General features: G+C 38.1%; 1 protein-coding gene across 1 annotated transcript in view; it reads left to right on the top strand.

Annotated features, from left to right (window-relative positions):
* fhip1b (FHF complex subunit HOOK interacting protein 1B) overlaps positions 1 to 25840 on the top strand; it is a 28124-nt gene extending 2284 nt beyond the window's left edge. The window contains exons 2-13 of the mRNA XM_067408664.1: positions 11883 to 12351; positions 13135 to 13273; positions 14678 to 14940; positions 15982 to 16212; positions 18782 to 19027; positions 19185 to 19352; positions 19481 to 19560; positions 20046 to 20215; positions 20338 to 21642; positions 21752 to 21930; positions 22390 to 22552; positions 23727 to 25840. Of these exons, the coding sequence (XP_067264765.1) occupies positions 12223 to 12351; positions 13135 to 13273; positions 14678 to 14940; positions 15982 to 16212; positions 18782 to 19027; positions 19185 to 19352; positions 19481 to 19560; positions 20046 to 20215; positions 20338 to 21642; positions 21752 to 21930; positions 22390 to 22552; positions 23727 to 24037 (3384 nt within the window). The 5' untranslated portion in view covers positions 11883 to 12222 and the 3' untranslated portion in view covers positions 24038 to 25840. The remainder of the gene's footprint in view (positions 1 to 11882; positions 12352 to 13134; positions 13274 to 14677; positions 14941 to 15981; positions 16213 to 18781; positions 19028 to 19184; positions 19353 to 19480; positions 19561 to 20045; positions 20216 to 20337; positions 21643 to 21751; positions 21931 to 22389; positions 22553 to 23726) is intronic.
* Positions 25841 to 26402: the final 562 nt, after the last annotated feature.

Here is a 26402-nt window from a genome sequence, read left to right as displayed (position 1 = left end):
TAAAACATATTTTTTTAAATATTTTATTTTAGTTAACATCTACTTTATTTCATGTAACAGAAATGTTTTATTTTTTATGGTTTTAGTTAATTACAATATCCCTAATTCAATCATACTTTTGCCCCATAAAGTCTATAACATATAGCTGCTAAAGCAACATTTTTATGCCATAAATCCTTACCAACTTTTGTGCTGTGGTGAAGTTGTACTTTAAACTCTCTTCCCCTGTCTTTCGTCTGTGCAGGCACACACTTGCTGGAGTCATTTTGACCCATTTTGTTCAGGTTTATTCCCCTTCAGCAAATGCCACAGCAATCCTAAACTCATTTTAGTGTCAGAATGACTGAACTTTGAACTCAGTGATTAAAACCCAAGGAATGAATGTGACCTGTAGTGCAAACAAACTTGCTCTCGTTCTTTCTCTCTCTTTCTCTTGCTCTGTTCTGTTGATTCCCATGCAGTTAGTCATTTATAGTTTCTTATGATTCACTTTTTCCTTTTTTTCCTTTTTTTTTTTTTACCTTCTTTGGCATAAATATGAAACATGCTAACAGAAAACTAAATGTGTGGCCTGAAAATTTAATCGTAAGGAAGTACAAGCATTTGGTGGTAAAGAAATGTTTCAGATGTCCTTTCCTTTGAATAACCTCAGATTTAGAGAGTAATGTGAATCTTGGAAAATACAGACTTGTTCATTATTAAGCAGAAATGGACGGGGTAGGGTCTTTTGTGCAAGGTTCACTGTACGATTTTGGCCACGATCTGGTTGTCTGAGACAAATTTTGAAAATCCTTAAATATTCCTCAGATCCTAGGCTAAAATCTGTAGTCTTTGGTCATTAGTTTGACATGTTCGACGACAGCCGAGTAATGACCGTTGCGATCAAATTTTACCTCAGACGAAATTCTGGCTTTGTCAGAAGATTTGGCGCACATATCCTGCAGTGTGACTTCTCCTACGAAGACCGTCAAATTGTTTTTCAAGACATGCCATGATCAAAATTAACACTAGAGATTTCATTGTTAGCCACCATTTCACCATTGCGTGTAATGCAGCTCACAGTCACCGAACGTGTATGGATTGACGTAAAAAAAAGTTTTCCTGCACACGTCCATTGTCCACTGTTGTACAGTCTGACATAATGACAGCTGAGATCCCACAGTGTGACATGAGGATCATGTTCGTACAATCTGACAAGCAATAATCGTAAAGGACTATTATAAATCGCACAGTGTGCACCTGGCTTTAGTGGTAGCAGCACAGATCCATAACTATTAGGTTAGCATCAGCTAAAAGAATGCACTGATGTGATTCTAGTCATTACACTTGCCCATTTACCTTCTCCTGATCTGCTAACATACCATTAAGACTTTACCTGTGAGCTGCCAAGACAGACACCTGGCTAATGATTCACTGACCTCAGTGCAAATAAGAAAGAGAGAGAAATAGAGAGAGATCTTTCTTTTTCTCTCCACCCCTTTTTCCCTTCCCTCAAACAGCCTTGCACTGCAATATAGGTCAATATGCAAAGTCATTGCCATAACAATTATTTTCCACAATTTCCAGTTAATTTGGCAGAAATGTGCTGTAATGTGTTTTATTTTAAAATATTATTTACTACAAAATTTTAATCTGTAAATATGCTTTGTATAGACAAACACTGTATTTCCTGGAACAAGTTGTGTTTTTATCATCTGAAACAGGCTGCAACTTTTATTAAGAAAGCGATGTATATAATGCAATTAATGTTTTGATTCATGCTGAATGAAAGAGGTATGCCCAAAATAATTATATACCATATTTCCCACATGTCAGTAGTTTCAATTTCGCTTTAAATTCATTTTTATCTTCTGGCATTTTTGATTGTTTAAAATTTTTTTATATTTTTCTAAGTACCTCTACACATGAACATTGCGTTCTTAAGGTGACTTAAAAGACAAGCTTTATGTTATATTCTATACTGTCTAGCTGTTTTTGAATGCTAGAACACATGTGAATTGACAGCATACATGTATGCAACAATCACCCAATTGGACAAGGGAAGGCCTGAACCTCTCTCCTTACTGTCAAGCCCTGGAGTGTATGAGTCAGAGTATGCAGTACACATTTGCATTAATGACTTCTATGAGTGCATGTTTATGCACATGATGCAGGTGCCTCCTCTATGTGTCCTTAATGTTTGTGAATGCTTGTGGTTCAGCACTGTTGTTCTCACCAATGATTTATTGATTCTTACAGTTACTTCTAAAAAGCAGTTTCTGAAAGATTTGCATATGACTGTTTTGTGAGTCACAACTGTTTGTGTTTGTTAATGTTTTAAGTCATGTAGATCTGAATCTTGATATGCCAGTAGTGTGCATCTGTGGTGTTTGTGGTTGCAGGGTCGATAAAGAAATCACAGTGAAACACAAGGAGCTGTCTGTTCTCCCTGGGGCATTAAGCAGTCAGTAAGCAAGCAGAGCTGACTGACTCTCTGGACTACTCAGATAATCTTCGCTGTTTAGTCCCATATTTAGGGATGGGCATTTTTATGTCTTGTGGATGCAAGTGTACTTGAACTAACGGTTTCGGTACAGTTCGGTATGTGCTATGTTCAGTAAAAAATAGGATGATTGTCAAATAAAGATAAAGAAAATAAAAACAAATAATCTAACTACAAGAAACAGCACAAATAAATACATGAGAGCTAAGATACAAATAAAATAAACAATGCTTTACAGGTTTTTCAGGTATCTAACAGCTTTCAGGTTCAGAAATTGAATAAAGTAATCAAATATAAAATAACACGGCATATAAACTTCTTTGAATAGTTAAATAAAGATAAAACATTATTGAAGTTACAAAAGCTATTCAATCAAGAGTGATTTCTTCGTGCTTTGTCTGTTGTCCCTTTAAGACATAATTCAAAGATCCAGTACACTGTCTCGTTTTTCGCCTAAGGCATAGTGTTGTCACAATACCAAAATTTTGACTTCGATACGATACCCAACTTAAATATCACAATACCGATACTTAAACGATACTATGGCAAAAACCTAAAACAGCAGGAAAAGTAAATAAATAACTTATGACAAAACTTCTTTCTTCACCAGTGTGCAGGCTGATAATTCTGGATTTGAGCATCATTGCCGTGAAGTTACAGAGTTAGATTTAATATAATTTTTAATGTTTATTATTTTCATGCTCAATAAAATTGTAAATTCTTTGCTGTTATGCTTTTTTTTATATCTTTTTTTTTTTGACAGTAATATTATTGTAAAAAATTATATTACTGTAAATAATTAGAGCAATGTTATTAAAGCATACATTGGTTTATCTGTATATCTGTATATACCCTTCACATATTTATGTATTTTTAAATTAATTTTATTTTTGTAACCAGATATCACTTAATAAACTTAGACTCAATAATACACCTCAGGTCTGCTTGCACGAGTAAAATAAACACTCATTTAATGTTTGAGAGCATAAACATAATGCTGGTATCACATTCACTAACCTGTCGCTCTTTAAATTCTCTGTACAAATCGGGATGTTTGACGGCAAGATGCTTTTGACTCCCTTCGCTTGCGTTATTTTGTGACATCTTTTGCAGATGGGCTTTGTGGTGTCCGTGGGCTTGCCCTGGCTGTCGGCAATGTAAGCAAAATAATGCCATATTTCGCTTCGTGCATCTGCTTTCTCAACAATTTGTGGACGGTCTGCAAGAGCACCTGTATATGCAACCACACCTCTCGTTTCGTCACCATAAAAGGTTGCGCAGTTGAGAGGAATAAAGACGCATTCAATGTGCATTAGAAGCAGTGCACTGCACACACATTGCCCCTTGCTGTCACACATTAGGAAATACAGCTGGCACTCAAAGTACCGGTACTAATAAAATTAAACATTTTTAAAAGCAGGGTATCGCGATACATTTCTAGTACCGGTATATCGTGCAACACTACTAAGGCATAACCTACTTTTCACTTTGTCAAGTGATTCCAGACATCCCTGTACATTTTCCATCACAAAATTGTTTTTTTAATTAAATCATAGGCCTACTGTTGAAAATAATAACACTGTAAGGGATGCAGATCTGTAACGGCCGATAATCACATTCTGTGACTCGATCGGTAGTCACTAAATTTGGCCGATCTCACAAACCGTTCGCAATTTGATGACGTAAAACTAAGAACACACCACTGACAAACGTGTAAAAGTGTGCAGATGAATATACTATCATAGTCAATAATGCTGTTTGAGCCAACGCTGAAGAGTTAATGAACACCAGTAAACTGAAGGGCTTTGCTAGCGGGTTGATAAACTCAACCAAATGCATCTTATATGAGATTAATCAGATATGTCACTGATTCTTGAGATAAGGGACAAAACATGTCCTATACACAAAAGCCCTCTTCATGTAAAAAAAAAACTTAAAGCTGCTGTCCGCAGTTTTTCCTCTTTGTTGCCATCTCTGTTTGAAACCTGCAATTGCAGTCATATGTGGAACAGTTATCTGTACGTGCATTGTGCTTCGGCACAGCTTGTCAGCGCGGATGAATCTAATGTTTGCTGTCAGTCACCGCACCAGTGTGGATACTCAAAATTTACTCGCACCAGCAGGAAAAAAGTTTGCAAAATGCAAACTGGAACCCTTCTAAAGCTAAACAATCTGACCTCGGGTACTGCCCAAAATGCCACTATAACCAATCAGAAAAAAATAAATATATATTTTTAAAGTCACAGTGATCATCGTTTTCATAACCGAACTTTGCTGTCACATTCGAGTACTCGTGCACATCCCTAGACCCATTATGGACCACTAGTTGCGTTATGCTGGAGTGTTGTAGCCAGCAAAGAATTTGGAAAAAAAACATTACAGAATTATTTATCTTAGAGTGGAAACTTGCAGATGAAGTTGTTTTCTTGTATTACCAAAAACTCATCTTGAAATGTGTGAAGCAGATAAGTGACAATGTCAATAAACTAAGAACAGGAAGTGCAGAAATTATTCTTTGCATTGGTGTGGCAACTAATATTGATCCAGAGATTGTATATTAGGCCATCCTTAAAAATATTCTTGTTTGCCGTAACCCGACCGACCCTGTCAATTTAGGACTAACTCAATTTTTTTTTTTTTTTTTTTTGCTTTAAGTCCGACCGACTTGCCGGTTGTAAATTTGCGTTAAGACCGACCAATTTTTTTTTTTTACTCTTCAAAGAACTAATACAAAAGCAATAAAATATTAATTATATTTTAGTAAGTATTGTAAATATATAAATAGCCTAGGCCTACATACAAACGAAGGCTACGTTCTTTCTTTTAAATAAAAACCGTCATCAATGTTTACACTATTGGTTAACGGATGTCACACTATGGCCGGTGCGTTTGCTTCGTCTCAACCCATTGAGAGACGATACGTGCTGACAGATAAAATAATTACATGATTGTTATAGCCTACGTATATTTCTCTGATTTCTTCAAGCCGTCGTATTTACCATGTTTACTATGGTAATAGCGGGCATAGTCTTGGTGATCAGAATCCACATCGGATCACAAACATAAGTTATTTAAAACACTTGCTGCTGTCTGAAAGTGAGTTTTGAGCTAAAATGATTTTAAAAGTCTTTAATGCTGGTGTTAGCTGGTAACCTACATGTAATCATCGGCGCCTCCGTCTCCACACACAGATAAACTCCACCCTTGTTCGTAACCACTCCCTCCTCAAGCCCGAGCTGGCCCGCTTTGGACCAAGGTATTCGGCGGGCCGAAAAACCCGGGCCGTTGGGCCCCGGGGAAGCCCCGATGAGGCACGATCAAGCCCCGGAAGTGACAGTGGAAACGCGACTGGCCCTGGCACGCACTAGCACGCCCGCTTTAGGCCCGACAGTGGAAACACTGCTGCGCACGAAGGCACGGGTTGAAAGACCCAGTCAGTGACATCACGATATGCTAATTTGTTTAAATTCATACCTACGTAATCACCATCACCAAAATTGTACTTTTTTTTTTTTTTTTACATTGAAACTTGAAAAAAAAAAATATATAGACCGACCTACCGACCCCTTTTTTTTTATTTTACTGTTACTGCAAACCAAAATATTTTTAAGGATGGCCTTATAGGGAGATGAGAGGGTCTGTATCTCTTACCATTGCAGACCTGCCAACATGTACGCATTTTGACCTCAAAGTACGATGGTACGATTTGTCATTCTATACTACGCAAAAACCCGGTGACTCCTCTGTGCACGCCTATTACTCAAATCCAGCAAAAGAGTTCGACCAATCTGAGCACTGGGTTCATTTCCCTAAATAGCAAGAGGGGATGATTGACAAATGCATACAGCCTATCAATAAAAAGAGACTGCAAATGACAGCAATACAAAATCCCGCTCGATCCCTCCTTCCACTCCCGCCGTCTGTGACTGAATTCTCAATCGAGGAAAATACAGCAGCAGTCATGGTACTTCTGACACCTTAAGGTAAACGAGTATAAGATGCACAAGTAATGTTGAACAACAAATCTAAATAAAATTGAAATTGCTGATTATGAAAATGTTGTGATGTGTGACTGACTGACAAGCGCAAGTCTGGAGAAACAGGCGTTTATTTATTTATTCTCAGTGTTCAGAAACGTATAGCCTACATGTGTTGCGTTATTGTGTTAATACTAACTAAAGTACCTAATTATGTTACATAGCCTACTTATTTTGTATGAAAACTAGCACGTTAGTTACTTGCATTTAATGACCGTTGTCTCAATGAGCCCTCTCTCATAAACACAAACGCGTGCGCGCACAGAGAAGTAAAATGAAAATTGCAGTGTTTGGTTTAAAATTTGTTCTTGCTTGTGTTATTTTTTTTTGTCAGAAAAGATTTTTAATTATCCACCCGTGTTTTTAAGATTCGGTAAATGACGGACGCTTTAGTTAACACAACCCCTCGTTATATGACTAACTTCTTGATATTCTTGAATACTCGATGCGTTTTGCTCTTATTGGTCCTTTCTATTCATTGTCAACTGTTTTCTATAAATATGTTTGTATTGGCTAACCTTTTATTCAGTGAATGTTTGTCTTGTTTATAATTCAAAGACAGCACGCTACAAATAGAAACCCTTTTTTTCTGTGGGATTTGGTATCATATTTGGATATTGGAATAATAAATTAAGTATTTTAAATGAATCACATGTAAACTCAATGTTTACTATTTTCTAAGGGTTTCTTAATTGTAGACTAGTTTTCATTACAAAACCTGTATGACTCAACTGTCAGGTTAGTTGTATGTAAATATAGCCTTCTTGAAATTGCAAACAAAAAATTTTGTCCATATTAAATATATGAATGTGATTTACTTTAAACATTAAACATTGAACATTATCCAATGCAAGATTAATCATGAATTAAAAAATGCTTTTGAGCAGGTGTAGTAAAATTTTTAATTGTCAAATTAAAAAAAAACTTTAACAGTCAAAATTAGATTAAAGAAGATAGGTTTTTGTGCTTTGTGTATTGTATTATCAAAAATTTTAAAAAATAAAATTTTTAAAATTTGAACTGGTACTTGAAAAATTTTAACTGGTCACACTGGTACTTGAAAAAATTTTCCAAGGTTGGCAGGTCTGCCATTGGAGAAAGCGTAACAGCTAACTTAATCACGTGCGGCACCTCTCAGCCAGTGGTGTGCGCCGTGTTTTAAATTGAGGAGGCAAAGTCCTCATTTATGTCCCTGTTACACAATTTTAAGTTAAAGGTGCCGAAGAACATGTTTTCAAAAGATGTAATATAAGTCTTTAAGTGTCCCCTGAATGTGTCTGTGAAGTTTCAGCTTAAAATACCCCATAGTTTTTTTTTTTTTTATTAATTTTTTTAACTGCCTATCATTATAAATGCGCCAATTCAGGGTGCGCAGCCCCTTTAAATCTCGTGCTCCACACCCCAAGAGATCACGCTTGCCTTAAACACCATAAACAAAGTTCACACAGCTAATATAACCCTCAAAATGGATCTTTACAAAGTGTTCGTCATGCAACGTGTCTAATCACATAAGTATAGTATTTATTTGGATGTTTACATTTGATTCTGAATGAGTTTGATAGTGCTCCGTAGCTAATGCTAACAATACACACTGTTGGAGAGATTTATAAAGAAAGTTGTTTATGCATTACACAGACTGCAAGTGTTTAAAAAATTAAAATAATGACAGTCTTGTCTCCGTGAATACAGTAAGAAACTATGGTAACTTTAACCACATTTAACAGTACATTAGCAACATGCTAACGAAACATTTAGAAAGACAATTTACAAACATCACTAAAAATATTGTCCTTGCTTGCTTACCTAGTCTGATGATTCAGCTGTGCACATCCAGACGTTAATACTGGCTGCCCTTGTGTAATGCATTGAACATGGGCTGGCATATGCAAATATTGGGGGCGTACACCCCGACTGTTACGTAAGTAACAGTATAAATTTCATCAAGTTAGTGTTTTTACTCATTTTTACATTTGTTTCAAATTACTAACTAAAGGCAATAACAATTTAAACAATATATATATTATTAACTAATATTCAGCTTTTCTTTTTAATAGTCTATTTATTTTCAGCAGTCATCAAGCTTGTACGTACACAGTGGTCACAGACACAAAGATGTACCTTTAATTTCACCACGCTGATTGCTCACTAAAAAAACCCAGATTCATCATGTTTTCAGGCCATTTCGAGTTTGATTTTAACGACGCAAAGTGGTGATATGTGACAGTTGTTTACTTACTTTTTAATTAGTCTTCCCATTAACGCCATCACTGTCTTCATACAGGCCGATACGAGACTGCGCACAAAAACAAGAGGCGGGATTTATCGCACCAATCAAAACCAATCATATCCAATCATAACTCAAAGAGGCTCTGCTTTATTTCTATGAGCTGAAGGGAGGCACAGAGATGCGACTCCCCGCTGAAATTTTACCTGTGGGTGTCAGTGTTTGGCAGTGTTTCTTTAGAAAAATTTGTGACTTTTACACTTTTTAATGTTAAATTTTGTAACATTTGTTGTTTTATTTTTGAAATATCTATTATTTTCTCATACAGTTTTTTTTGAGGAGGCACTGCCTCCCTTGCCTCCTCGGAGGAAACGCCTATGTGTACTGCCAGAGCTGGAGCATTAGCAGTTAAGCTTTTATGGCTAAAGGTTGCAGGCTTGCCTTCCAGTGGTTTTGTATTGATCATAGGCTATTAGCATGATATCCAAAGCCACAGCTTCATGATATTCTTGAGCATAGCGCCTGAGTGTTTTTTGTTGTTGTTGTTGTTGTTGTTGACACTACTACTAGTGAACTCTTGATCATAAACTGGACATTTTTTACATGTTATAGACTATAAATGTAATGGTACTGTTTTTTGCATATGCCTACTGAGGAGCAATTCAGTCGTTTTGAGTTAAATATAATGTGCGTGTGTTGACGATAATAGTCATTGCAGCTGCCGCACAGTATGTTTTGGCAGTGACATTACTAGTGAATGACTGACTTAAGCAATGACTACGAGGGAGAGAGAGTGTCAGAGAGGAGTAGAGGTCAGTTGGGCTGAGTGCACTAAACTAATTAAAGAAGAAAACTATGCCAAGCTTTCGTACCGCCTCTTTGCTGGCTAGAAACTGTACACTCGTGAGTAGATGTTGTTGGACATGTTGGTCTGGAGCATGGGACGTTGCTGCAGTTGAAATTTTCTGTGACTCATAGTAACCAATCCACAGTACCAAGAAGCCTTTGTATCCCCTTGAGTTTGTGACACATGGTTCCTCCCTTGTACAGGGGCCCTTCCTCGAGACACAGCCTCTATAGCATTATGTCATTGGAATTGTGAACTATCTTTCTTGGATTGTGGGAGTTCTAGGGAAGGGAAGGAAAAATTACTTCTTGTCATGGTCAAGGAAGTTTTTAATGAATGGTAGGGTGGAGTGTGTGTTCAGTGCTAGCTTCCTTAAAAATGGGCTTTTGAATGTTCTGTTAGAATTTTTTTTGACAAATTTCTCTTTAATCTGTTTTTTTATTCTGCTGTTTTTTTTTTTTTTTTTTTAAAATCTTCGCATGTACTGAACTTGTTTGTACTGAAATTAAAGTCTAGTCATCTCAAAAGAATGCTAAGACAATATGAATTGTCACTGGTTCTGATAATAAAACAGGAAGTGTTGTTGCATTCGTTAAGACCACAGGAAGAGTTGTGGGACCGTAAAACATCACAGGAAGCCTACTGATATAGATGTTGTCTGCAGGTAAGTTTTCAGAAATGCTAGAGAACCAGCTGAATGCATAGATGAACATAGGCCACCACTTCCAGTGTTTTAGTTTTGTGTGCGCCTCTGCCTGTTGTATTATGGGTATTGGTAAAGTTGTTTACTGAACTGTTTAGACTGAGAATCTGAAATGGAGGAATACTTATTAGGGGTGTGCACGAATATTCGAATATTCGACCTGTAATTAATATTCGAAAACTAAAAATACTATTCAGATTTTACTTTATTGCTTTGCTGGCCGTAAATGCAGTAAATCCATGATAAATCCTAAGCACTAAAACTCGCAGTTATAACTAAATGCATCGGGTGGTGCTGTGGAGCGTGTTTAACAAGTTTATTTTATTTGATCGTCACAAAATGTTGTCGACTGCCTCGCGAAGTTTGGAATTACTTGGATGAAAATGATCTTACAGAATGGAATTACTTTTGATCAAATGAATTAATGAAACTGAGTTATCATAATATCAACACAATAATGAGAAAGCACATGAAATCTAAATACCAGAGAGGAAAGACAGCTGTCAATCACTACATTCATGACAGGTAAGCTCAGTTGTAAATTATCCCAGAGTAAGCTGAGATGATAACTTATCTGATAGCAGAATGATTTTGAGACATATGTTTCCTTTAAGTTTTGTCGAGGGAGATATATTTACGAACAGAAAACAAAGTTCTGCTGTTAGAAACTTAGCTTAGCACACCGTTATGTATTATTGTTATCTTTGTCTCTGCAACGTCTGTCAGTGCAGCTCATTTTCTCACCCGAGCATGTGGATATTGTTTTTCTCAACATGAACATGTGAAAAAATATAAACACGATAACCATATACTGACTCGAGTGTATTATGTACCTTACGTTTTGTACGATAACTGGCACTGTCTGCTTTATAAGCGTTTTTCCCATTCGCGCTGCTTGAGCTTAAATGCTTTTGTTCTTTAATTTTTTTGTTTACACATATTGTTAAATGCTTTGAGAAAACCTATATAATGTAAGTTTATTGTGTATTGCCTAATCGTAAACTTGTTCAGAAATTGTTACAAAATCTTGATGAATATAAAACAATAACGTCCTTCTCGTTTAACCTCATTTAAATAAACGAATTTTCGAATATTCATTTTTTAAAAGCCCAAATATTCGAATACAATATTTTGAAAAATGCCCATCCCTAATACTTATGTGCTGAATCCTTTGTTTATGACTAAACCTTTTACCCCTTTGTACTTCAAAGAATTAATTCTTTAACTCAGGGTGCTATTTATGCTAACATATTTAGGTAGGCGCGCTTTGAAGCACTTTGAAGTCCTACTAAGGTGATGCGTTTTCTCATGAATACTACAATACATTTGACCAGTTGCCCAATTTTTTAACAGTTAAAATATATAAATATAAAATAAAATATAATATTATAAAATATATTCATAATATTAACATGCATGTTAAATGATTATTGTTGAAGTTTGGAGTTTGAATGTGCTGTGCCTTCTGCCTTGTCATTTCAAACTCCCACAGAATCTAACCTTTGCACTGACTGCACTGTTTGTGTTTTACCTGCAGGTGTTAATGTGTCATCATTGACCTTTTTCTCTCTCTTTCTCTGTCCCTGCAGGTGTGTTTGGAAGAGTCTATGTATCGGTATGGAGTATAGTGCCGATAGCAAACTGGATGACAGGGAGCGCAGACAAGCCACACATGCTCACACACTGATCACTGGTGTACAGTGACTGTTGCTGCAGACATCAGCAGGATTCCATCCTCTCTATGCTTTTACCTCTTATTTCATCAAGCTGGACTCTTCATTTCTTGATTTTTGGACACCTTTTGTGAGTCACCTTACCCCCCTCCCCCCCTTTTCCCTTTTCTCTCCCTCTCTACACTACTCCCTCTCTCCCCCTTTATTCTTTCCCTGTTGACCTCTTGATTGAATTTGGATCAGCCTGTAAGCTAAGATGAGTTGGTTGAGTCGTTTAAATCCAAGGGGTCCAGGCACTCGGACCGGTCGACATGCAGCCCCATCCAGCCCATGCACTGCCGACCCCGAGACCTGTCTTATGGTGTTTGAGAACCACTGGAGACAGGTGAGACACCGTATAGGCTTATTTACCCTCATGCTGTTTGTGCAAATAATCTCCTTAGCACAACTGCAGACATTTAAATTGAATATTGAGCACTGACTATAAATTATCTATGTATGCAGCATTTGTCTCTTTTTGAACCATTCAAATAAATGGATTCCTTTTACATATACATTTTAGTGAGGTGTTAAAAATTATTGGTATTAATACATGGTAATCATTGCTTTTTGCATATGAGGGATCATTTTAAAGTAACCTTCTGTAAATATAAGAATAATATTTATATTGTTAAAGATTTTGCAGACATTTTTAGAGTTACTGCTGTAACTCTGAAAGGCCTTTACTTACTAAGAAAGTAAACCTCAATCATGAACAACAGGTTTTTCAGCAAAGTTTTGATCATGTTGATAATTTAGAGGCCTTTAACTTCATCTATCAGATATAATACTGTAGGCTTTATATGGTTAAATGAATGCTCGGCATGCTGGTTTAACTACAAATTGTCTTTTCTTATTCATAATAAGTCAGTTTTATTTGTGATATGTTCTTTAAATGTGTGCTTTATGTGAATGCAAAAGTAAAAAGGTATTTATGTCTTTCAATAACCTTTTAGTATGCTTAAATATAGTACATACAGTACACCCACACAAACATCAACAGATTTTCTTCCTTCTTGCACGTTGATGCTCTTATTTGTTTCCCGCTACATCAGTATCATCAATAGACACCTATTCCTCTATGGCTTTAACACAAATAGAATTTAATTGTTCCCTGTCTCCCTGTCAGGTGTCAGGTGTGTTGAAACAGAGAGAGTCTTCAGTGGGTGGTTGTGCCGATGATCTCACAGCAGTTCGCAATCACACAGATCAGATGCTGTGCCTGCTAGCGGAAGAGAGACCGGCAGGGGGAGACGTTGAATCACCAGGTTAAAAACACTCTCCTGTGAGCTCCATGGAGCATACATTTGTAATGTTTAGTAGGGCTGAACGATTTTGGAAAATAATCTAATTGCGATTATTTTTACCAGTATTGCGATTGTGATTTAATATGCAATTTATTTTTTTAAGCTCTTTCTTCTGTATTATTCAACAAAGAGAAGCAATAAATTATTGTAGGGGTGGGAATCTTTAGGCACCTCACAATTCGATTCTGATTCTGGGAGTCGCAGTCCGATTCCAAAACGATTCTTGATCTTTTTTTCTTATTCATTAGTCTTATTAATAAAACTCATTTTATTATTTAATTAAATATGTAATTATAAGTACTTTTTAAAATAATTACACATTAAAAATGTAATTAAAACAATTGCATGTTAATGATTTTAAATAAACTAATATAAGACAGGGTTTAGATTAAGCCAGGATTAGGCCTTAGTTTAACGTACGTACCTTAGAAAAGAAAGAAAAGACCTTACTGGTGTGCATCTTGAGACAAAACAATGGCACTGATATATTTTAAGACATGTCAGTGCAAGTTGCTTTCAGTTAAGACAGCTCAAACATTTATTTTAGTCTGGGACTAGCTTAAGTCTTGTCCGTGTAACCGGGGGAAAAGCATAAAAGCACGGGATCGTCATAAAAGCGTTTTGAGATGCACAGAGCCATGCACAGCCACATGACCAAGCACTCTTTACAAAGCACGCGTCAGCATTTGAAATTGACATAACTACATAACTGAGGCAGAGTTCATAGAGCATTTGTAAGGAAAATACCAGCGGGCGAGATGGCGCACTGCAAGCGTAAGCAAAGGACGCGTTTCTCACAGCGCATCCTGTGCAATGAAGCGCGCGAATGTCCTTGTAATTCTCTTCAACCTTTCAGAACTTTATAAAGATTATTTTGTGGATGGTTCGAGTGGTGTGTGTGTGTGTGTGTGTGTGTGTGTGTGTGTGTGTGTGTGAGAGAGAGAGAGGGAGAAAGAGAGAGAGAGCAATTGGAAGCAAGCAGAATAAGTTCCTAGAGCACACGCAGTGCCATCGCGCATCTGTGGTTAAAAACTAAGCTCAGAATCGATCCAGAATTGTTAGAGAGCGAATCTTTTCTCCCATCTCTATTGTATAGTATGAACAACACAACATTAGATAGATTGAACATAAACTGCTTTTCTGTATGCCAGGCATATGCGTACCGTGCCAAGTTGATGCTTTCTATAAAGACTGCCTGCTCCTGCATGTCACGTGACGAGCGTGTAATTGCAGCCTTTGCGGTTAAAAAATCGCATTTTGTCATATCGCGATATTATCACAAATTCGATTAATCGTTCATCCCTACTGTTTAGCATAATATATTAGAGTTTTTTTATGTGACAATGAATTGTGGAATGTCTGCAGCAATGGGTCCTATTCTGGAGATGGTGGTGGCAGAGAATATACTGGAAGAGTTGGTACAGTGGCATGTGCGCCGTGGTCTGGATCCGGACAGCCAGCTAGAGCTGTTGAAACTGTTTGAGATGCTGATCGGACAGTCACATCAGCCACTGCTCCTGCACAGTGCAGTGCTGCAGCCGCTGCTAAGCCTGCTGGGAGCGTGTGTGGATCCCCAGCTGGGCTGCCCTCCTGCCCTAGAGTCCAGCCTCGTACTGCTGCTAAATCAGGTGTTTGACAGGCAGATTCTGACACTTGTTTGAATCAGTTACTCATCACCAGGCCTGCAAAGATTCTGCTCAGCAGATTTCTACAGAATTCAGACTTACACAGTTTCCCGTATGTAAATTAATTTTGCAGAATTTCGCAATTGTCCTGACAGCCAATCAGATTTTAGGGTTGAGTTTACAGCTGTGTTAGTGGCTTGTACACCACTGAATTGTTTCCATTTAATTTATGGTTTAGGTGGTTATTGTTTAGTTTTGGGCTGGGGTAGGGATTGGGTTAGAACCACTGATCTGTAGATTTATATAGATCAGTGGGTAGAACTTATTTTTCTGACAACACTAACTACAAAACATCCACCAACTACAAAACATTCTGCAAAATTAGGACATGCTATTACAATCAGCTAGAGCTGCGCAATTAATTGGTAAAAGATCACAATATCAATTCAAACACCCACACAATCTTATTCCTCAATGACCTTCGACACAGTATCATTATTTCTGTTACATTAACTCAGATTATCACAGAAGTACTGAAATAAATGTTAATAGTTCGGGTATAAAAACTGATGTCTACGGTTGTGATCAAAAGAGTAAATCATCTTATTTGATGCTTCAAATATAGATTGTATCAATTACATCATGAAGCCAGTAGGTGGCGACAAGTGACTGTTAAAAATGTATTTGTCATTGAATCACTCATTCAAGAGATTAATTCAAAATGCTGATTCATCCAGTAATGAAAAAAGTGGTCTTTATGAGTGAGTCATTGAATCATTAATTCAAATCGATTTTTCTTTTTAAATTATTCATTCAAAATAATTAAACATTTTTGAATAGCAAAGTGCAATGAATTAACATTTTTTCAGAACCTCAGGTAAATTAAACATTTTGTTTAGTTGTCTGTTCAGACTCATGATCTCTATTTGAAATTAAAAAATAATGATTCGCAATTTATCCAGAATTGTCGAGCAATGAATTCATGCATATTAATTAGGTATTAATTTGTGTTTTATAACTGTAAATAATTTGTGTTTGTGTCAGGTATGTGTGTCCATGGCGAAAGAAACTGCCGTTTTGGAGTTGTTATTTAGGTGTGGGCCGGTACAGCAGGGTCCTACTAACCTGCTGATCTTCTCCCTGTTGGTGCCATTTATCCATCGAGACGGCGCTCTGGGGCAGCAGGCCCGTGACGCGCTGCTCCTCGTCATGGCAACCTCTGCCAGCAACCACGCTGTTGCACGCTACATTGCTGAGAACTCCTACTTCTGCCCAGTAAGCATGAGTGTGTTTGTTGTTGTATGTGTGTGTGCTTACCTGATCTTATGTTTTTGTTCTTGCTTTTGAAAATGTGCTTGTATCCTAGATTAATTATGATTTAAAGGGCACAGAGGAGTTAGAGAAGCAGTCTTAAATTTGTATATTCCTTCTGTTCTTCTCTTTCCTCACTGTTAGCATGTCTTTATGAATGTCCTTTCTGTTGATGTCATGCTGTGCTTTTTTTTTTTTTTTGTCTGTGCCATGCCTTTTGAATGTCACTTGTTCATTTCACATGTGCCTTTTAGGGCTGTTTCAGTGGAGATATAAAGTCCTGTAGTATTTTCTCTGGGTTTCATTCTATTGGCTTCTGTGGAATGAAAAGGCCATTTGTCATCTGTAGTTGTGCTCTGTGACTACAGTGTTGGACTTGCTGCTGGTTCAGTGGATGTGCTGCTTTCCTCTCCTCTGTCCTCTTTCCTCATGAGAATAATATATGAGCCTTCATGTGACCCACTTAACACATACAACTGGAGGTCTCATCCAGGACTCCATGCTACTGCAGTGCCTCAGTCTCTTAACATTTCTCTCTCTTACTTTCTTTTTCTACTTTGTCACATTTAGCTATTTTTATGCCAGAGATCCATTAGGTCTTGCTGGCAATTTCTTTTATGGCCTGTTTTGTGGGTCTAGAAGACATGGCCAAGTTCCACATATAAAACCAGACCTGACATGAATGATGCTCTTCAACATATTTGAGCATTAAGGTGTGGTCACATTTACCATTGTTCAGTGAATTTTCATGTTTGAAATCCAGTCATTTCAATAAGAATCCACACAGTTGGGAAATTCACATAGGGTTTAAGGTCACGTGAATATGCCGCACTGACAAACAGAAAGCTACTTGCTTTGAAAGTGAATTCTGTGCGAGCTGTGATTCATACATTGCTACTAGGGTTGGGCAATATGACCAAAATCTTATTTAACTGTATGAAAAAATGTATGTCATGATAACGATATATATCTCAACATAGCTATTTTTATTTTATTTTTTGTTTATTTAAAATGACAAAGCAAATTATAAACATTTGCGATTGCATGCTGTTTGAGAGGAGGTGGCTTTCTATGTGCACGCTTTAGCTGTGTCAGTCAGCGTGAGCACCAACCGCAGTAAGTTCTTTTTCACAGCTTATTGGGATCAACATCAAGCACATCCCACTCTTTATTTTCTCATTCATGCATGTTTCTTTATCACTCTTACATGTATATAACTTTTAGTAGTACTCTGCTGTGCGGATATATTTACATACAGCAAAATAATCTGTATAGTAAAATCTCTAACGATAGACACTATATACCGTCATACTGCCCAGCCCTAATTGCTACACTATTGACAACGGACAGAGGAAATTTTGCCAAATTTTTACATGTGACCAAAGATGTTTGAGTACGAATAACTGTGCTTGGACTAAGAACCATACTTTTTGTTGTAGTAGAGTATAGTGATTGTACCACAGTTAAGCCGTATTATTACACAAGGTGAAGCAGCCATAAAATTAACACTAACTTTATTATACAGTTTATTAGTGGAAAAGGTTTGTTGCAACTTGCAAAATTTACAGGCTTCGTTCGCTGCATGGCTTCAGAAGTGCAAATAGCAAATGTATTTACATTTTAAAGGGTTAGTTCATCCAAAAATGAAAATTCTGTCATTTATTACTCACCCTCATGCCGTTCCACACCCGTAAAACCTTCGTTAATCTTCGCACCACAAATTAAGATATTTTAGTTGAAATCCTATGGCTCAGTGAGGCCTTCATAGGGAGCAAAGACATTTCCTCTCTCATGATCCATAAAGGTACTAAAAACATAATTAAATCAGTTCATGTGAGTACAGTGGTTCAATATTAATATTATAAAGCGACGAGAATATTTTTGGTGCGCCAAAAAAAACTAAATAACGACTTATTTAATGATGGCCGATTTCAAAACACTGCTTCACTGCTTCAAGCATTGGAGCACAAATGAATCAGTGTATCGAATCATGATTCCGATCGCGTGTCAAACTGCCAACGGCTGAAATCACGTGACTTTGGCGCTACGAACAGCAGATTCGATACACTGATTCATTTATGATCCGATGCTCCCTGAAGCAGTGTTTTGAAAGCAGCCATCTCTAAATAAGTCAGGTTTTTTTTTTTTTTTCTTTTTTTTTTTTTCACCAAAAATATTCTCGTCGCTTTATTATAATAATATTGAACAGCTCACATGAACCAATTTAAATATGTTTTTAGTACATTAATGGATCTTGAGAGAGGAAGTGTCATTGCTCCCTATGGAGGCCTCACGGAGCCATCGGATTTAATCAAAAATATCTTAATTTGTGTTCCGAAGATTAACAAAGGTCTTACGGGTGTGGAACGGCATGAGGGTAAGTAATAAATGACAGAATTTTAATTTTTGGGTGAAATAGCCCTTTAATCAGGCTTTAAATCTATCACCAGCTGATGTTTATACGGCAGAGGTTGCTTGGTGAACTTTATGTAATGTTGGCAACTTATTTTTACTCTCTTCTTTTTTCCCCCAGGTGCTAGCGACAGGGCTGAGTGGACTATATTCATCCCTGCCACGGAAGATTGAGGTACGGGGCGATGACTGGCATGCACTGCGGAGGGAGGACTGGATGGGCGTCTCCTCTCTAGTGCTGTTCATGAACAGTCTTGAATTCTGCAATGCTGTAGTACAGGTGGCACACCCTCTTGTGCGCTGCCAACTCCTTGACTACCTCCACAACGGCTTCCTGGTGCCAGTCATGGGCCCCGCTCTGCACAAGGTGAACCACAATGAACTGGGCCATGTTTGGTATAAATGGCTGTTTCCATATTCATTCACTATACAACATTGTTTTGAATGGATTATTGAATGGAATTTATTTTTTCTTATTTTGTTTTATCTCTTTTTCTCTCTGTCTCTTATGGTTCCTCTGTCAGTCGTCGGTGGATGAGATGATAGCAAGCACGGCATATCTAGATTTGTTTTTACGCAGTATCACAGAAACTTCCCTCCTTAAGACCTTCCTGCGCTTCATTCTGTTGCATCGCCATGACAACGACACCATCCTTGATACATTACTCACACGCATCAGCAGCAATTCACGGGTCAGTTTTGCACATGCTATATATGGGGTGCATGTATAGATGGAAAAGACACTGTTTTGTCAGTGCTGTTGGCTATGGGAATGTGGAGCATTGTTACTAAAGTTGCTTTTTCCTCCCTCTCTCTGAAGCTGTGCATGGTCTCTCTGAGTCTGTTCAAGACATTGCTCAGTCTCAACTGTGAAGACCTCATGCTCCAGCTTGTTCTCAGGTATTTTGTGTGCTTGGGTGTGTGAATCATTTTGCAAGAAACTGTCACTTTTGATTAAATTGAATGCATCCTTGCTGTGTAGATAGTGCAAAGACATTTATAATGCTACAAAATACGTCTATTTCAAATACATGCTTTTCTTTTAAAATGGTTTATTAGTATTAGTTCATATTGGTATCATTTCTGGATTATCAAGACTAGAAATGGTTTTTTGAAAGTTCAGCTTTTGCCATCACAGGAATCGTTTTTATATTTTAAAATATATTAAAATATAAAACAGTTATTTCAACTTATATTATTAATAATTGTATTAAATACAATATAGTGTAGATCATGTATAAATGTCATATGTGATAGGATTATAGTGTATTATTAGTGGGTTTATTAGGCAAGTGTCACTATTGCTCAAACTTGGGGGAAATAGATTAAAATAATAATTAATTTGTAAGCTTTATTTAAAGCTGCTATGATTTGTGTCTCTCCAGGTATCTGTTGCCATGCACACATGTAATGCTGAGTCAGCGGAGGGCAGTCAGAGAAACAGACCTCTATGGCAAATCAGCTGACAAGTTCCTTTCCCTCATACCAGAATGCTGCAGAATCACTTCAGCACCCTCTAGTGAGCGGGATGATGAACCTGCTTTTTGGGGAAAGGGTAAGAGTAAGCATGTGTCAGGCACATTTATGGACACAATAGATGTGCTTTTAGACTTCTGATAAAAACATTGCTGCTGTTCATACCTCCAAAATGTATTTTCTGTCTGTTTTTGCCTATAGTGTTGGGTAGTCCTACTTCAGAGTCACCAGTTCACCCCAGACCCAGCACTCCTTCCCGCCTTGCTCTCTTTATTCGACAGCAAAGCTCAGGAGGCCAAGCCAACTCATCTGGCTCGGAAAATGCTCCCTCTTCTCCTCGTGGTAGTGTTTCTTCCCCTCTTTCTTCTGACAGCCCCATGCACCAACTCCCAGATGCTTCAGAAGGAGAGACTGGCTACCTAGAGTATCTGCGTGATGCTCGGAAGGGTATTGAGCTCTGCTCCTGGGCCTGTCGAGACTGGTCGGCACCTTACGATGGAGAAAATCCCTCTCCAAACTCTGTTCCTCCTCCACCTCCCCCTCCTACGTCCAACCCCTCCCTCAGTGTGGTACCAGAGCATTTCTCTGTAATGGACCCCGCTCAGCAGAGGGCAGCAGTGGTGGCTGCAGCTCGTGCCGAGTGGAGCAGTTCAGATCGAGATAGTGGAGAGTGGGATGTTACCATCAGCAAGAACTGTATCAGTCTCACACCCCGCAGTAAGAAACGCAGCCTTCTTCCTAGCTCTGTACCCCTACAATCTTCATCTTCTGCATCAGTCTCTACAGAAATATCAGGTGCTGTGGAAACTGTGTCCCAACACTCTCATTCGGCACCTCACCCAGCACTCTACAATGGGATGGGGCAGGTGGAGTTCACAGACAGTGTGGATGAGAGAATGGAGGTTAAGAAAGTGAAGAGGGAGTCAGATGTAAATAGCAGCGTGGTTGAGCTGGGGATGAATGGGTCAATGGGTATGGGCCCAGTCGACTACAATGATTTCCATGTAGGGTCGGCGCTGAAATCATCTCAGGTGCAGTTGAAGCCACATCTGCAACATCAAACCTCTGTGCCCTCCTCTGCCCAAGAGTGTCTGCAAAGCGAGAGCCAGAGAATGTCTCCTGTTCTTGGCTTGACAGAGACCACCACAGTGGCCCGGGACAGCAAGGGTTCGGAGTCCGTTGAGCGTCTGATTGAGGAGTTGCTGGAGCGGGCGCCGTCAGAGCCATTATCTGGTGACTCGAAATGCCAGGGAATCAGCATTGAGGCTTTCCACCAAGAGCTGAGGGAGCTGGAGGAACGTGTAAGAGAGAGAAGGGTTCTTTCACGTAGCTCGGAGGAGTCCTCTCGGGAATCCCGTGCCGCTCCTGCTCCCAGCCTGACGGATGAGGACTGTCTTCCAGTGGAGACTGAGCAGCGCTCCAGTGAAACAAAGCCTGACAGCTCTACCACTGGGGTATTTAGCCCCGCACGACCCCTCGGACAACCTCTTGCTCAACCGTACACAGGTTCTCGATGTAGAGATGACCAAATTAAAGATTTGAGTGCTTATGTTACTTGTCCAAGTTCAGCAAGAGCTAACCATAAGTCACTGGTTCCGCTTCTCCCTCTGTGTAGGTCCATTTATAACAGTCCTGTTCAGTAAACTGGAGAGTATGATGCAGAACTCCCTATATGTGAACATTTTGCTGACGGGCGTTGTGTTCCAGCTGGCCTGTTACCCTCAGCCACTCCTACGCTCTTTCCTCCTCAACGCCAACATGGTGTTTCAGCCCAGCGTTAAATCACTCATACAGGTAATGCATTAAGAACAAATATGACAAATCCATCAGCATGACTGCTTGATTTGAAATATGCAGTGATTGAAGCATTCTTAGTTGCGCTTTTTATTGGTTTCTACATTTTCTGATCAGAACCAGGAAATCAAAACTGATTTTATTTACTCTCTTAAAACATTATCCTGGTTTTAAACAGTCTTTTTTCATAAGCGTCTTCACCTCACAATTTTTTTCTGTTTTATGTTGACTGAAAATCTCAAAAACTGCTTGTTTTATTTTGATTTAACTGCCTCTGGCATTTTTGTTTGTTTGTTTTTTGTTCTTTTATAATTAAATAATTTTAATATGTTTATTGTTCTTGGGTATAGTTTGAGTAAGTAATTAATTTACAATTTGACTGAAACTTAAATCCATTGCATCAAAAGGAATATCCAAGATGTTGATTTTACCTTTACTCCTTTTCTTTCCACTCCTCAGGTGCTGGGATCAGTAAAAAATCGCATAGAGGCATTTGCAGCAACGCACGAAGATTTCCCTGCCATGTTAAGAAAGGCTCGCCGCTTTCTGGTTGCGAGAGGAAAGTTAGACTGGTCCGACTCACCCATGGGAGTGCCCAGCCTCCGTCGATCAGACTCATTAAGTAGGTGAATGAGAGGCAATGAAATCTCTCAGAAACAAAAATGAGAAATCATTGAAATCAATGAGTTTATTGTGTTTGAGATGTTTGATGTGATGTTTTTGTGACATTTGCTTGTGTAAAGGATAATGAATAATCAGTTGGTCATTATCACAATATAAACCTTGAAAATAATTTGAATTCAGGGTTCCCGTGGGCCCTTAAACTGTCTTAACTTTAAAGTTTAATTAAATTTAAGGCCTTAAAGTGTTAGTTCACCCAAAAATGAGAATTCTGTCATCAATTACTGATCCTCATGTCGTTCCAAACCTTCGTTCATCATCGGAACACAAATTAAGATATTTTTGATGAAATGCGAGAGCTTCTGACCTCTGATAGACTGCAACATTATTACTACTTTCAAGGACCAGAAAGGTAGTACTAAAGACTTGGTTAAAATAGTCCATGTGACTACAGTGGTTCAACCTTAATGTTATGAAGCATCGAGAATACTTTTTGTGTGCAAAAAACAAACAAAAATAATGACTTTATTCAGCAGGTCTGTCTTCTCTTTCATGTCTTTCTCCTACACGGTTCATGTAGTAAACATAGTGCAGCTCTTCCGGGTTCTACATCAGAATGCCAGCTTAGTATTGGCCGATACCGACAAATACCGCGCATTTATGCCAAATGATTGCTTATGGTCTTTTGGTGAATTATGACAGTGTTTACATTATGGTTTTATATTGTAATATGTTGTAGATTGTTGTAAGAGTGCATATTTTGTCTCCCTATTTTTTTTTATAAGCAGCTGGAAGTAGTAAAGCATATACATTTCAAAATAAGAGTCATGTTTATTTTGGGCTTGTTTATAATTAAAAGCCCTGCATTATGCATAAGATCTTTTTTTTTTTTTTTTTTTTTTTTTTTTTTCAACATAAACTCTTCTCAGGTGGCTTCTCTCTGGCCACCTGTCACAGTGTATAGATTTTGAATTTTAAATTTTGAAATTTGAATTTTAAAATCTCTGTAGATACCCTGTGGATTTTTGTTATTATATTCAGTCTTCAGGTTAATGGGGATGGTTCACATACCTTTCAACTCATTTGTAAAATTCTGAAGAGGTATAATAATGCATAAGGCATCTTAACTTGTTTTTTTTCCTTTCCTTCTCTTCATGTCTCTTTCTCTCCCACAGTTAAAAGCCGAAAGCCATCTCTGGGCGATCTTATCTTGAGGCACACCAACAGTCCTACGAGAGCTCGACATGCAGCTCAGTTGGCCTTGGCCCACGTAAGAGATGGAGGGCAGTCCCTGCACAGTGCTTTGTTCCGGGGTGGCGCGGCCGGTGGGGCCTCTGGCCTGGAGAAGCAGGCAGAGGCACTAAGGGTGAAAAATGCAGTCTACTGTGCTGTCATTTTCTCCGAGTTTCTCAAAGAGCTCGCAGCTCTTGCACAGGAGCATGCCGTAGCCCTACCCTTCCCACCCAGTCAAGGCACTGAGGAATAACACCAGGACAAAATTTGTTTCCAAATTTCCACTGTTCCTGGCACTGACCTGTAGACTAATATATCCCTGAGCTTTTTCAAGCAAACAGTCTTCTTTTTTTTTTTTTCAAGGGACACGATGCACTCAAAGAGACAGGAAAATCAATTGCTCATAAAGGTGATGAGAGGTCATCTCTTGTTAATAATCTCATGTTCATAATGTTTTTGTTTTTTTTTAATTGTACAGGACCATTTATCCATTAAGCTTTAGGAAATTGTGCATATAAATCTTGTATATAGTCTATATAAAATATCTATGTGCATAATGATTTTTGTACACTCAGAGACTTGCATCCTTTAAGCTGGAGGAATTTGGCCGTAAACTTGCACTCCCTACGTTTCTGTCACTTCAGAGACTAGCTAATGTAGACTCACTACACACAGTTCTTTTAAACTTTTATGGGTGCACAAGTGCCATTTACATTTTAGCAATGTTGAATGGTTATTTTGTCTTTTATAGAGTATAGGTCTGTAAGATCACACCAGAATATATCAGAAATAATCATCTGGCCTTTTTTAAAGGATGAGGCAACAAGTCCTCAGTATTGCAGCAGAAATTGCCTCTTTATGTATACATCTCTGACAAAAATCAACAATTGACAAAATACCCAACATGCTCTGCCAATCTCTAGCACACATCTTTTTTTAGTCCAGCAGCTAGAGTGACGTTAGAGCTTGTAAATAGGGTAGAGGGTTCATTTCCCTAGCCTCTGTCCCTATAAAATTTAGCATTGATGGACAGTTTGTGTTTTAAAATTTTAGTTTTCATTCTCTGTGCAGCAGCTCCTATTTTAGGACAGATTTTAGGGTGAGTTTCTGGCTGTTTTTTGGAAATGCATATGGTACATTCACCCAGCATGACATTACATATCATCAGTTTCTGGAAAGGCACTGATTTTTCTGCCCACAAAGATCTCCTCCTATACTGGATGTTAGCGTCCCTTTTGGCGTCTGACTAGGTGCTTATGTCTTAAATTTTTGACTGGTATGAGCAAAGAGAAGCTTGCTTAATAATTACCTGTCCCTTTAAGGAGTGATCCAAGTTATGTGAATCATAAGCCATCTTAGTGTTGAAACAAAGTTTTTTTTTTTTTTTTTTTTCTTTCTTTCTTTCTGTTCATTACTTGTTTTTGCTAGTGTTATGGAGTATGAAAGATATCAGCCGTAAAGTGTGCATACTGCATAGTGGGAAAAACTGCCACAAGACGTTTAACTTTTTGATTTGTTTATTGCCAAAATACTTCAGACACTTTAATTTTTAGAATGGAAGTTAAGGACATGCATGCGTGTTTGTTTTTAACAGTGTGTGTGCGTGTGTGTGTGTTATTATTATTTTACGGTATCGTTTTTGCCCCTTGTTCCAAATGTCTTAGAAAAAGTGTGTTAGAGAGAAAAAAGCTGATCTGAAATCATCCATTCAAGAGCTCTTTTTTCATGTACAAGCCATATGCACATTACCTCAGTTAGGCTACTTAATTTTCGTTCCATGCGGTATTCTTGCTGCTTCACTTGTGTTAGTTTCAATGATTCTGTTCAATCAAATATCATTTAAAGCATATTTTCAATCAGTTTATAGATAATAGCAGACAACTTAAAGGGTTAGTTCACCCAAAAATGAAAATGAAAATTCTGTCATTAATTACTCACCCTCATGTCGTTGAGACCTTCACCCGAAAGACCTTCGTTCATCTTCGGAACACAAATTAAGATATTTTTGCTGAAATCCGAGAGGTATATGACTGGTCCATAGACAGCAATATAATCAACACTTTCAAGGCCCAGAAAGGTACAAAAGACATTGTTAAAACAGTCGATGTGACTGCAGTGGTTCAACCTTAATTTTATGAAGCGATGAGAATACTTTTTGTGCAGAAAAAAAAAAAAAAACGACTATTCAACAATATCTTCTGTGGCATTCTCTTACATTGTTTACGTCCAGCACTTCCAGGTTCTACGTCACAACTCTGACTCATTATTGGCTGGCTCCTGCGTCAGCATCATACGGAAGCCTTCACTGTGCTTTACTGCGGCCACTGCATAAGGATAATGACGGAAGAGAAGAGATTGTTGATTAAAGTCGTTATTTTTGTTTTGTTTTTGCGCACAAAGTGTTCACTGCAGTCACGTCGATTGTTTTAACGATGTCTTTAGTACCTTTCTGGGCCTTGAAAGTGTTGATTATATTGCTGTCTATGGACGAGTCATATGCCCATCGGATTTCATCAAAAATAAGACTGTCTTACGGGTGTGGAACGACATGAGGGTGAGTACTTAATGACAGAATTTTCATTTTTGGGTGAACTAACCCTTTAAGTCAAACTTTTTTC

This window comes from Chanodichthys erythropterus, chromosome 14, assembly GCF_024489055.1.
Source record: "Chanodichthys erythropterus isolate Z2021 chromosome 14, ASM2448905v1, whole genome shotgun sequence".
NCBI classification, from domain to species: domain Eukaryota; kingdom Metazoa; phylum Chordata; class Actinopteri; order Cypriniformes; family Xenocyprididae; genus Chanodichthys; species Chanodichthys erythropterus.
This window is presented reverse-complemented; position numbering and strand designations above follow the sequence as displayed.